At 44.1% G+C, this 13,175-nt stretch overlaps 2 protein-coding genes across 4 annotated transcripts in view; one reads left to right on the top strand and one right to left on the bottom strand.

Moving 5' to 3' along the window:
• Positions 1-13,175, bottom strand: part of DIS3L2 (DIS3 like 3'-5' exoribonuclease 2) — a 395,509-nt gene that overhangs the window by 184,108 nt on the left and 198,226 nt on the right. For all 3 annotated transcript variants that reach the window (XM_062193445.1, XM_062193453.1, XM_062193448.1), the window contains one exon: positions 1,090-1,263. In XM_062193445.1, coding sequence (XP_062049429.1) covers positions 1,090-1,263 — 174 coding nt within the window. The remainder of the gene's footprint in view (positions 1-1,089; positions 1,264-13,175) is intronic.
• LOC133767975 (COP9 signalosome complex subunit 8-like) lies at positions 2,139-2,728 on the top strand. Its single transcript, XM_062202431.1, has one exon. It carries the CDS (start codon positions 2,249-2,251, stop codon positions 2,726-2,728), a length of 480 nt encoding a protein of 159 aa, XP_062058415.1. The 5' UTR covers positions 2,139-2,248.

Below are 13,175 nucleotides of genomic sequence, written 5' to 3'. Positions count from 1 at the left end.
TCCATGTGGCATCCAAAATGAATGCCAGGACTGAAACCAAATTCTGAAGAGAAATATCAGAAAAGAACTAACATCCCACAACGAAGAAACGTCTTCAAAGAAGATGTTGTTATAAAAATACCACAAAAGTACTTTCCAACAAATTCCAGACCTAAAAGTAAAGCTTTAAAATGAGGCTCCAAGTACAAAAGACTCGACTCCCTTGCTGTGTGCCTGGAGAGGCCCATTTAAAGGAAGGCACTTCCAACCAGATAACACCCTGTCTGTGTTTGACCAGGCCTATGGAATTAGCAAGAAGAGAACAAAGCGCCAACTGAACGTTTTGGAATTAGAATGGTTTAGAAAAGGGGTTAGGTAGCTTCTCCCATCCAAGGCTAGATGGTAAATATCTTGGGCTTCACAGATCACATGGTCTCTGTTGCAAACATCCACCTCTGCACTTAAAATGCAAAACCTTCATAGGCAATATACAAACAAAAAAGCATGGCTATGTTCCAATGCAGTCTTATGGACACTGAAATTTGAATTTCATATAATTGTCATAAAATTATTCTTTTTTTAATTTAATTTATTTGACAGAGTTAGGCAGTGAGAGAGACAGAGAAAGGTCTTCCTTCCGTTGGTTCACCCCCCAAATGGCCACTACAGCTGGAACTATGCCAATCCAAAGCCAGGAGCCAGGAGCCTCCTCCTGGTCTCCCACACGGGTGCAGGCGCCCAAGCACTTGGGCCATCCTCCACTGTCTTCCTGGGGCCACAGCAGAGAGCTGGACTGGAAGAAGAGCAACCGGGACTAGAACCCGGCACCCATATGGGATGCCGGCCCTGCAGGCAGAGGATTAACCAAGTGAGCCACGGCGCCGGCCCATAAAATTATTCTTGTTTTAATTTTTTCCAATCATTTTAAAGTATCAAAACCATTCTTAGCTCCTGGGCTGTTTCAACAGGTAGTGGGCTTGATTTACCTTGTGGGCCATAATTTGCCAGCCTCTGGTACGAGAGCAGCTGCGATGGAAACACTGAGTCCCTAGGGGAGTTCACTTAGAAGGCAGAGGGTAGAGTTGCTCTTACGGAGCTTCCGGGCTTTACCTGAGGTCTCGTCTCTTGCTGAACTCCTCTGGCGGAACAGTCCAGGGCAGCCTTTGAGGGAGACATTCCAGAACTTCTGAAGAGAAATCAGAGAAATCCACACCATACTCTGTTAGGATTCCTTCTGTTTCAGGTTCGATTTCACCAGCCTGCCCAAGACTCTTAGCCAGCTGCCTGGTGGACAGAACAGAGAGGGAACAACTGGATTAGTGAACAAACAAAACACAAGCTCCCGTCCCCTCCCAGAAGGTGAGGTGTTAAGTCATGACCCGAGTGCAAGTTCACCTTTAGGAATTCTAACCCAGTAAACAGGACTGGAAGGCTTTTCTTGGGAGCCTCACAACTGTTCTTCCGAGAGAGGCTGAAACTGCTACCACTGAAGGCTTGTCCGTGCTTCCTCCTGTCAACGCCGTTAGAGACAATTCTGACCAACACCGTCTGTGTTCATCACTGCTCTGAGCGCCTACACCTCGAGTCACGCTCAGCGTGTGAGATCTGATATCCATTTTACTTTACAGTTCTACTAGTTTTTACCTTCCACATTAAAAAATTATTTTAATACAAAAGTAATAGATTTTCATTGTACAGAGGTTAGAAAACACAGAAATGCGTCATGAAGAAAACTAAAATTATCTAAAATCCAATCACCTAGAAACTACCATTCACATTTTAGGGTACTGCACTTCCTAGGACTGTCCTACACAGTTAGTAGGGCAGATCTCACCCCCTAGCTGTGGCTCATCTAGACTTAGCTCTCCACTGCAGAAGCACTGTCATGCCGCATGCGCATCACGTAGGAAACATGCTGACCCCCAGAAAGCACATCAAGATGTCTGGAATGGCGAGCAATGAGAAAAAAGAACAGATGTCTTGAAAATATCCAAGTACTTGAAAAATTAAACAGTGCATGAGTTTAAAAAAAAAAAACTGAAAAGATAAAGTGTTTTGAGCTACATGAAAACGCATCACTATCTGTGAGACGCAGGGCTGTCTGGAAGGCGCAGCAGTGAGATGAGCAGGCCAGTGGTGATGGCACAGATGTGTTCAGTTTCCGAACGCTCCTGCATCAGTGGGAGAGCCAGGAGCTCGAGGTTCCTGGAGGGACTGCTACGCCCCAGTGTATGGTCAGTTTCTAGCTTCATATTTACTCCATAATGACATGAACAGTGCACGCCATCTTTGGGAAAGAATACCACCTGCTATACAATCGGCAAATTCTGAACGTGGGGGAATTTGGTCCAGTAGAAGAAAGAATTCAGCAGAGGCATTTCCCTGGGATCTAAGCAACCATCAAGCTTACCAGGGGTCCGAGCTGGTGCAGCCAATCACGGAAGCACTGGGAGACGCGCTAAGGAGACAAGCCTTCACCCTGGTCTCCCAAGCATACACCTCAATAACTGCCAAAGACTGCACCTTGGTTGGGCTTTCTGTTGGGGCTGTGAAAGGCATCTCAGAGCAATGGTGGCTCCACAGAGCTGACTCCGCAACAAGGACGGTGCTGCCCAGAAAACCAGCTGCAGGGGCCCCAGACGTTTCCTTTAACAGACTGATTCTCTTATCGGAGCCTGCCCCAGCTCCTCCAGTTCCTAATGAGCAGCGGGTAGCCAGATTGACTGACGTGGCTATCCTTGAAAACTGATTTATCACGGAACTCAAGACCCACCTTCAGAAGCCTGTGTACTGACACACGGAGAAATGTAACACTTTTATTTTAATATATTTTATTTGAAAGGCAGAATTACAGCAGGGGGTGAGGGGAGGGAGAAACAGAGAGACTTTTCTTCCACTGGTTCATTCTCCAAATGGCCGCAAAGGCCAGGGCTGGACCAGGCTGAAGCCAGGAGTCAGGAGCTTCTCTGGGTCTCCCACGTGGGTGCAGGGGCTCCAGCAGCTGGGCCATCTTTCACAGCTTTCTCAGGTTTGTTAGCAAAGAGGTGGATCAGAAGTGGAGCAGACTCGAACCAGCACCCATGTGGAATGCACCAACAATGCCACGGTACCGGCCCCGACATTTGTATTTTAAATTTATTGGATTAAGCAACTCAGCATTCCTTACTGAGTTATGTGATAAAATACACATAAAATATAAAGTGTATATGTACACCTGTCCTCAAACACGCTGAATAGCCACTGAGATAATTCTCATTTTGAAATACTCAGCAATTTGGACGGACCTGTCAGTATTATGCAGTTTCTATTTCCTAGTGACTCAAAATGAGCTTCTTGCTTCACGCTGCCAGCTGTCTTCGCCCTACCCCAGCACACACCACACTCCCATCTGTACCACTGGCTGACGGTCACAGCAACTGACTGGAGTTTGTGACTGCAAGCACGGCCGTCTCTGGACTGATGGGAACTGTGACTCACCCACTCTTTGGAGAATACACTGTCTTTTCTCATTGCCTCCTGAGAATCAGTAATTTGGGATGCAGGAAAATAGCCAAGGGTCAAATAAACTGTTTCCTTAGTTTAAAAAAAATTGTGAGGAGCAGTTAATGGAATACTTTGAGGGAAATTTATAGCAGTAAGTCTTCAAACAAGAAAAGAAGAGGGGGCCCAGCTCTGTGGCATGCTGGGTAAAGCTGTTGCCTGAGACCTGGCATCCGATATGGGTGCCAGTTCAAGTCCCGGCTGCTCCACTTCCAATCCAGCTTCCTGTTAAAGTGCCTGGGAAAACAGTGGAAGATGGCATAAGTCCTTGCGTCCCTACACCCACATGGAAGACCCAGAGGAAGCTCCTGGATCCTGGCTTTGGCCTGGCCCAGCCTCAGCTATTGCGGCCATCTGGGGAATGAAACAGTGGGCACAAGTTCTTTTTTTTTTTTTTTAACTTTTATTTAATGAATATAAATTTCCAGTGTACAGCTTATGGATTACAATGGCTTCCCCCTCCCATAACTTCCCTCCCACCCACAACCCTCCCCTCTCCCGCTCCCTCTCCCCTTCCATTCACATCAAGATTCATTTTCAATTCTCTTTATATACAGAAGATCAATTTAGTATAAAGATTTCAAGTTTGCACCCACATAGAAACACAAAGTGAAACATACTGTTTGAGTACTAGCATTAAATCAAAATGTACAGCACATTAAGGACAGAGATCCCACATGAGGAGCAAGTGCACAAGTTCTATCTCTCTCTCTTTCTCTCTCTCTCTCTCTTTGTAACTCTGATTTTCAAGCAAATAAATACATCTTTAAAAAAGAGAGCTTTGGACCCTCCTTAGCCAGGTGAGCAAGGGGTTACCTCCAACACCCCTCTCTCAATCTTGTGGCAAACAGCACTGCAAGATTCCAGCTGGGGAGTAGGGAGGAAAAGTGACCTTAGGACTCTGCCTTGAGCCTCGTGGGGCCCACCGAGGTGGGACTCAGCATCAGATAACGCCCAAAGGCCTCCGAACTCACAGCAGTGCTGGCAAACTGAGTTCTAGGTTTGCCCCAGCATCAGGCACAGACCTGTAGGAACCAGTGGGATGGGTTTCTTTTGGCCTGCATCACTGCCAGCAACACAGAGGCCTGGAGTACATCATGCAGGGCCCAGTGACTGTGAGACTCGGGTGAGATCCAGCTTAGCATCAGCCTGAGCAGCCAAGGGACTGGCACCATCATCTCTCCCCCTCAATCTCCAGTACATAGTGAAGAGTAAGACATCCAGAACAGAGGAGAAGGCCAGGGAGGTGAACTCACAGCTTTGCCTTGAAGCTCAGAGCCAGTTCCAGTGCAGTGAGATCAGCAATAGATGGAGACCTCGGGCCCTATCGTCAAGCCAGTGCTTGCAGTCAGAGCCTCCAGGCCTGCTTGACTATCAGCAGAGACCTGCAGTCTGGCAGAATGGACAAGTGCTGTAGCCTCCATCACTCCCAGCCTTGTGCAGGTTTGGTATGTATCTGTAAGGCAGGGTAGGGCCCCGTGGCTGTGAGACTCAGGTGCAAACCAACTTAGTGTCAGCTTGGGCAAAGGACTGCCTTCATCACCCCTCCCCCAACTGTGAGCAGACAGCAAAGAACAACATTCCAGCTACTTGGAGTAGGGCATCAACGTGAGCAGAGGATTGCACCTTGGAACTGGCAAACAGAAACCACAAACTTGACAAACACTAATAGTCCTTGTCCCCTGACAAGACTCTGGACCTGCCCAGTCCTGTGGCCCCAGTTGAGGGACTTATCCAAGCCAGCATCACCTGTGGTTCCTCTCAGCAGCCATGGGCCACAAGGACACCTGGGTAGCAGGCAGCCCAGGGCAAGGCCCCATCCCAAGCTGAATTGGTCTTGGTGGACTGCAGGCCCAGTTGTAACCTAGCATTGCAGCATAGGTGACCACAGGACTGGTCACTTCATTCTTCCCCTCAGCCCTGACAGTATAACATAGAAAGAGTAACTGCTTAGGAAAAAAAAAGGTAGGTGGATGCCAAGATATTGCACAGAAACTTGGGACTGGCACTGTGCAGAGCTGCATACCGTTGATGGACTTCGGGCTGGCATTTTCATGACCCTGGATCCAACCATACAGGCTGCTACCAAGACTCGTGTACTGCTCCCAGGACTGAGAGCAACACGCCATGCCCCACTGCCATGCTTTCAATTGCAATGGAAGACTATATAAGACTATACTACAACATCCAACTGGAACCAATGGCAAAACAGCCTAACAAACCAACATCTGATGACACATCTCAGGAAACAGCTTTTTACCACGAAGGCTACTCATTAAAAGTGACAGAAATAACTAAACTGCCAGATATAAAAACATCAACACAGGGACACAGGAAATATAAAATAACAAGGAAAGGTGACACCCCCAAAGGGACACAATAAAGCTGATGAAGTATTCAAAAGAATGATTAAAGGATGCTTAAAAAATACAAGAGAATGCAAACAGTTGAATGGAATAACAAAAACAATGCATGATATTAATGAGAAATTCAACAAAGAGACAGAAATCTTGATCTCAATAAGTCAAATAAAAAATACATTGAAAGCCTCAATGATAGACTAGATCAAGAAGAAGCAATATCTGAAACTGAAGATAGGTCTTTTGAAATATCTCAGACAAAAGAAAAAATATAAAAAAAAAATGAAGACAGCCTCTGAGACCTTAAGGGCACCACTACACGAAGACATACTCAATGGTGGGAATCCCTGTGGGAGAAGAGAGGAACACGTACTCAATGAAACAAGACCTGAAAAGTCTCCCAACAGGAAGGCAGAAACATTTACGCACAGGAAGCTCATAGCACCCCAAACAGACATGAGCAGAAAGATCCTCACTACTAGAAAGAATGCTAAGATCTGCAAGAGAAAAGAATGGAGTCACACTGAAGGAGGCCCCCATTAGACTAACAACAGATTTTTCAGCAGAAACCTTACAAGCCTGAAGGGAATGGAATGATAAATTTCAAGTTCCAGAAGAAACAAACTACCAACCAAGAATACTATACCAGCAAAGCTATCCTTCATGAATGAAGTAGAAATACTTTCCAAGATAAGCAAAAACAGAAGGAATTCATCACCAGCAAACCAATGTTACAAAAGATGCTCAAGGCACTCCTACACACAGAAGAAAAAGAAAGATAACTACCATCTTGAAACATTTAAGAATATAAAACCTACTAGACAAAGAAAAAAAGGATATTCAAAATAACTAGGAAATTTTTTAAAAGAAAGGAGTAAGTCAATATAATCAATAATAACCTTGAATATAAATGGACTAAATTCCTCAATTAAAAGATACAAACTGGATGAATGGATTTTTTTAAAAAGAGCCAATGATAATGATATGATATTTCCCAGAAACTCACTTTACCAGTAAAGACATACAGACTGGGGCCAGCACTGTGGTGTAGTGGGTAAAGCTGCCACCTGCAGTGCCAGCATCCCATAGGTGCTGGCTTGAGTTCCAGGTGCTCCACTTCTGATCCAGCTATGGCCTGGGAAAGCAGTAGAAGATGGCCAAGGTGATTGGGCCCCTGCACCCACATGGAAGAACTGGAAGAAGCTCTTGGTTCCTGGCTTCAGATCAGCCCAGCTCTGGCTGTTACAGCCATCTGGGGAGTGAAGCAGCAGACGGAAGACCTCTCTCACTTTCTCTCTGCCTCTGCCCTAACTCCACCTTTCAAATAAATAAGTAAATCTTTAAAAAACAAAACAAAACAAAACAAAAAAAAACCCACGATATACAAAGACTGAAAGCTAAAGGATGAAAAAGATATCTCATGCAAACAGAAACCATAGACAAGCAGGAGTAGCTATACTAGACAAAACAGACTTTAAAACAAAAACTGTAAAGAGACAATGACAGTCAGTACATAATAAAGAGAAACCAATACAATAAGATATAAAAATTGTAAATGTATATGTAGCCAATGCCAGATCATTCAATTTTATAAAACAAACTTTATTAGATCTAAAGAGAGAGAGAGAGTGGCTGGCATTGTTTTAGTGGCCACCATATGGGTGCTGGTTTGAGTCCTGTGCTCCAATCCAGTCCCCTGCTGATGCATCTGGGAAGGTTTGGAATTACAGTAATGAGTCTGAGAATCCTTTTGATTGTTTGAGGTAGTTTGAGAGCAAACCTTATATGGAAACAACAACAACAAACTATATGCCAATATCCTTGATGAACAAAGATGCAAAGATTCTCAACAAAATATTGGCAACCTGGATCTGGCACTATGGCATAGTGGGTTAAGCTGCTGCCTACAACACCAGCATCCCATATGAGTTCCAGTCCTGGGTGTTCCACTTTCAATCCAGCTCCGTGCTAATGCACCTGGGAAAACAGTGGAAGATGGCCCAAGTACTTGGGTCCCATGCCCACTTCAGAGACCAGATGGAGTTCTAGGCTCCTGGCTTCAACCTGGCCCAGCCCTGGCCGTTGCAGCTATCTGGGGAGTGAACCAGTAGATGGAAGCTCTCACTCATGTACGCTCTCGCTCTCTATCTTTATAACTCTGCCTTTCAAATAAATAAATAAATCTTTTTAAGAAAAACCCTGGTAACTCAATCCAACAACACATCAAAAAGATCACTCACCACAGGTAGAAGATATCTCAGGGATAGTTCAACATATGCAAATCAATGTATGTAATATTTATATATCAATGGAGTGGATAAAAATCATATGATCATCTCAATAAATGCAGGAAAAGAATTGGGCAAAATTCAACATCTATTCCTGATAAAAACCCTGAACAGGAGCTAGCACTGTGGTGCAAGTGGGTTAAGCCACAACTAGGGACACCAGTATCCCGTATCAGAAGGCTGGTTCAAGTTCTGGCCACTCTGCTTCAGATCCACCTTCCTGCTCATGTGACTGGGAAAGCAGAGGACAATGGCACACGTAATTGAGTCCCTTTCCACCATGTGGAAGACCTGGACAGGTTCCAGGCTCCTGGCTTTGGCCTGTCCCAGTCCTGGCCTTAGTGGCCATTTGGAGATTGAACCAGTAGATACAAGATTTCTCTCTGTGTCCTCCCTCTTCTCTCAACAAATAGGTGTAGAAAGAACATATATTTTATATTATATAGAATATATATTCTTAGAATTTTATCTATGAACTACATTGAGTCTGCTGTCTTTGTAACTTGAGAATTGAAAAAAATAAAAATAAAAATACCAATGACAGGGGGCTAGTGCTGTGGCGTAGCAGGTTAAGCCTCTGTCTGTAGAGCCAGCATCCCATACAGGCACCAGTTTGAGTCCTGGCTGCTCCACTTCCCATCCAGCTCCCTGCTAATGTACCTGGGAAGGCAGCAGAAGATGGCCCAAGTCCTTGGGCCCCTGCACCCACGTGGGAGACCGGGAGGAAGCTCCTGGCTCCTAGCTTCAGACTGGCTCAGCCCTGGCTATTACAGCCATTTGGGGAGTGAACCAACAGATGGAAGATCTGTCTCTCTGTCTCACTTTCTCCCTCTATAACTCTGCCTTTCAAATAAATAAATAAATCTTTAAAAATGTATCAATGATATTCTTCACAGAATGAAAAAAACAATACTATGGAAACACAAAAGACCCTTAATAACCAAAGCAATCTTGAACAAAAAGAGGAGGCATCACAATGCCTAATTTTAAGACACACTGCAGAGTTAATTATAACTAAAATAGCATAAAAACATATATATCAGTGGAACTAAACATACACCCTAGAAAAGAATCCATGCATATAAAACCAACTGATTCTTGACAAAGGTACTAAAAATATATACTGGGAAAAGATCATTCTCTTCAGTAAATAGTGCTGAGAAAACTGGATATGCATATGCAGAAGACTGAACTAAGCCTCACCCTCCTGTTCTCACTCTATATAAAAATCAACTCAGAATGAATCAGACCTAAGACTTAAGACTATGAAACTACTAGAAGAAAACATAAGAGGAAAACTTTAAGACATCGGTATAGGACAATGAATTTTCGGACAAGACCCCAAAAGCAGAGGCACTAAAAGTGAAAACAGACAAATGGGATTATATCAAACTAAGAAGCTTCTGCACAGCAAAGGAAGCAATCAACAGAGTGAGGAGACAGCTAACAAAATGGGAGAAAATATTCGCAACTTAGGCATCTGACAAAGGATTAACATCCAAAATATGCAAGGAACTTTAAAAAATATAAGAAATGGGTAAAGGGGCTGGCGCCGCAGCTCAATAGGCTAATCCTCCACCTGCGGCACTGGCACACCGGGTTCTAGTCCCGGTCGGGGCGCCGGATTTTGTCCTGGTTGCTCCTCTTCCAGTCCAGCTCTATGCTGTGGCCCAGGAGTGCAGTGGAGGATGGCCCAGGTCCTTGGGCCCTGCAGCTGCATGGGAGACCAGGAGAAGTACCTGGCTCCTGGCTTCGGATCAGAGCAGTGCGCCGGCCAGAGCGGCCATTGTGGGGTGAACCAACAGAAAAAGGAAGACCTTTCTCTCTGTCTCTCTCTCTATCCACTCTGCCTGTCAAAAAAAATTTAAAAAAAAAAAAAGAATGGGTAAAGAGTCTGAACAGACATTTCACAAAAGAAACAAATGGCCAACAAATATAAGGAAATGCTCACTATCACTAGCCATTTCAAGTGAAATGCAGATCAAATCTAAAATGAACTAGTATATCACCCCAGTTATAATGAGCATTATCAGAAGGGAAAAAAGTCAATGCAGGCCATGGTGTGAAGAAATATTGTTGGGAATATAAATTAGTGGGATTGTTATGGAGAAGTTTGGAGTTTCTTCAGAAAAGTAAAAATAGATCACTCTATGACCCTCCTTCCTCTCCCACTTCTGGGCATGTATTTGAAGGAAATTAAATATGTCAAAGTGATACTTGCACTCCGCAATTTGCTGCACTATTCACAGTAGCCAGATAACAATTAACCTAGGAGCCCATCAATATATGAATAAAGAAATACTAAAAATATATACTGGCAATACTATTCCTCCACAAAAAAAGAATTAATTATTCAGCCATACACACACACACACACAAGTGAAATCCTGACATCTGCAGCAAGATGGATGAACTGTAGGTCATTACATTATGGCAAATAAGCCAGCCATGGAAAGACAAAGACTGCGTGTTCTCCTCCACATGTGGAAGTTAAAAAACAGTCACTCTGAACTCAAAATAGTGATTTCTAGAGCCTGGAAAGGGTGGGGGAATAATGAAATAGAGGGAGGTTGGGTAATGAGTACTAAAGTACAAATAGGTCTAAGTTAGAGGTTCTGTTGCTGTACAGCACAGAGGAGTGACCAGAGTTCACAATAAGGCATCATTTACTGTAAAAGGAACTGGAAGAGAGGAACTGGTAAGCTCCCAACATTAAAAAAAAAAAAATAGGAGGAATGGAAATGCTATCTGCTTGATTTGACCAGCTTACGCTGTGTTCATGTGTTCAAACATTGCATAGTACACCATGAAAATGTGTAAGAGAATAGGCATTTGGTCTAGCAGTTAAGAAAGCCACTGATTAAAACACCTGTGTCCTTGTTCTAACGCTGGCTACTGTGAACAGTGCTGCTATAAACACGGTGGTGCAGGTATCTCTTTAACTCACTGTGTCCAAGTCTTTTGGATATACACAGTAAGTGGCATTGCTGGATCATATGGCAAGTCTATTTCTAGTTTTTAAAGAAAACTGTTTTCCACTGTGGCTGCACCCTGTACACTCCCACCAACAGGGTACACATGTTCCCCTTTGTCCACATTCTCGCCAGCATCTTACTACTCTCTGTGTTTTAGATTTTGGCCATTCTAACAGGAGTGAGGTGATAGCTCACTGTGGTTTTGATTTGCAGTCCCCTGATGGCTAGTGATATTGAGCATTTATTCATATATTTGTTGGCCAGTATTTCTTCTTTTGAGAACTGTCCATTGAAGTTCTTTGCCCATTTCTCAACTGGATTGTTTTTTGTTGTTGTTGCTGAGTTTTTAAAGTTGCTGATATATTTGGGATATTATTCCTTTGTCAGATAGATGGCTTGCAAATGTTTTTTCCCATTCTGATGGATGTTTCCTCACTCTATTGATTGCTTCCTTTGTTGTGCAAAAGCTTCTGAGTTGGATATAGTCTCATCTGTTTTGTTTTGTTTTTGTTGTCTGTGCTTTGGGGGCCTTATCCAAGAAGTCATCCCCAACACCAATGTCCTGGAGTGTTTCCCCTCTGTTTTCTCCCAGGAAGTTTATAGTCTCAGGTCTTAAATTTAATCTTTGATCCATCTTGAGTTTTAAAGAAACACCTGTGTCCTTTATCAGAGTACCTGGGTTTGCTACCTGGTTCCAGCTTCTGACTTCAGCTTTCTGGTAATGCAAACCCTGGGAGGCAGTGATGATGGATCAAATAATTGTGATTCCTGCACTCAGCAGGAGACCTGAACTGAATTCCTGGTTCCTGCCTTCAAATTAGCACTGTCTGGCTGTTGTGAACACTTGGGGACTGAACCAATGGATGTGAGCTCTGTCTGTCTGTTTTTCGTCCTCTCAATTAAAAAAAAAAAAAACTTAAAAAATGTATAAATATTACATGTTAATCAAATAATTTTTTAATAATAAAAATATGGGAGGGAGCGCTGAGGCATAATGGGTAAAGCTGGTGCCTTCAGTGCAGGCATCCCATATCAGCACCAGTTGAGACCCGACTGCTACACTTCCAATCCAGCTCTCTGCTATGACCTGGGAGGGCAGTGGAAGATGGCCCAAGTCCTTGGGCCCCTGCACTGGCGTGGGAGACCCTGAGGAGGCTCCTGGCTCCTGGCTTCGGATCAGCACGGCTCTGGCCATTACGGCCATATGGGGAGTAAACCAGTGGATGGAGGATCTCTCTCTCTCTCTCTTTCTCTCTCTGTCTCTCCTTCTCTCTGTGTAGCTCTGACCTTCAAATAAATACATCTTTCAAAATATAATAATAAAAATATAATATCTTCAATCTCTGGCAGCTGCCATCTAAGACAGAAAGAAAAATTCAAAGGAAAAGTTATTATCTCATTGAATTTAGGGTCTCAGTAAGTCTCTTCAGTGAAAAGTGGGGATATTAATTAAAAAAGAGTATGATCCAGAGACCTAGACCATAGATAGATACATGAATGAATGTGTGTGTGTGTGTGCACACAGGAAGGTGTGATTATCTTTAGTGCCTAGTTCCAGCTAACCCTCCATTGTCCCATGTAGACATGAGAGCACCATACTCATTCTAAAGGTAGGTCTCTGAAAGACAGTGCAGCAGGAACCCTCTCCCAGTGGACAAAACTTCAGGCATTAGATTCACGGCCCACTGCTAAGGAAAGATGGCCTGAAAGGCAACATCTACAAGTTTAGCCAGATAGATAGAGACATGAAAGAAGGTTGGAGAAATGGTGACAAGGACATCTGGGGAAGGGGCGTGTGGATGAAACGGGCCTGCTGAAATGAGCCCACATGGGCTGTAACCATTATGTTCTTGTGGAGACAAGTGTCTGCCCTGAGAATGTCAGCAAGTCCTCCCCAATCCCTGGGGTGCTTACGGAATGGACAGAGGAACAAACCACAGGACAGCAGGGAACGGGCCCTGCAACATCACCTTCTTCTCACTCGCGCTGAGCTGGCTCCCAGCCTGGAGATGCCAGTTTACCAAGAACAGCAA

This window comes from Lepus europaeus, chromosome 1 (genome assembly GCF_033115175.1).
Source record: "Lepus europaeus isolate LE1 chromosome 1, mLepTim1.pri, whole genome shotgun sequence".
NCBI lineage: Eukaryota > Metazoa > Chordata > Mammalia > Lagomorpha > Leporidae > Lepus > Lepus europaeus.
Note: the sequence above shows the minus strand (reverse complement) of the source record. Positions and strands in the feature narration are given on the sequence as shown.

Bases quoted from the DNA above. Each gene is read 5' to 3' on its own strand.
- LOC133767975 (XM_062202431.1), top strand. From the start codon at position 2,249: ATGAACAGTGCACGCCATCTTTGGGAAAGAATACCACCTGCTATACAA.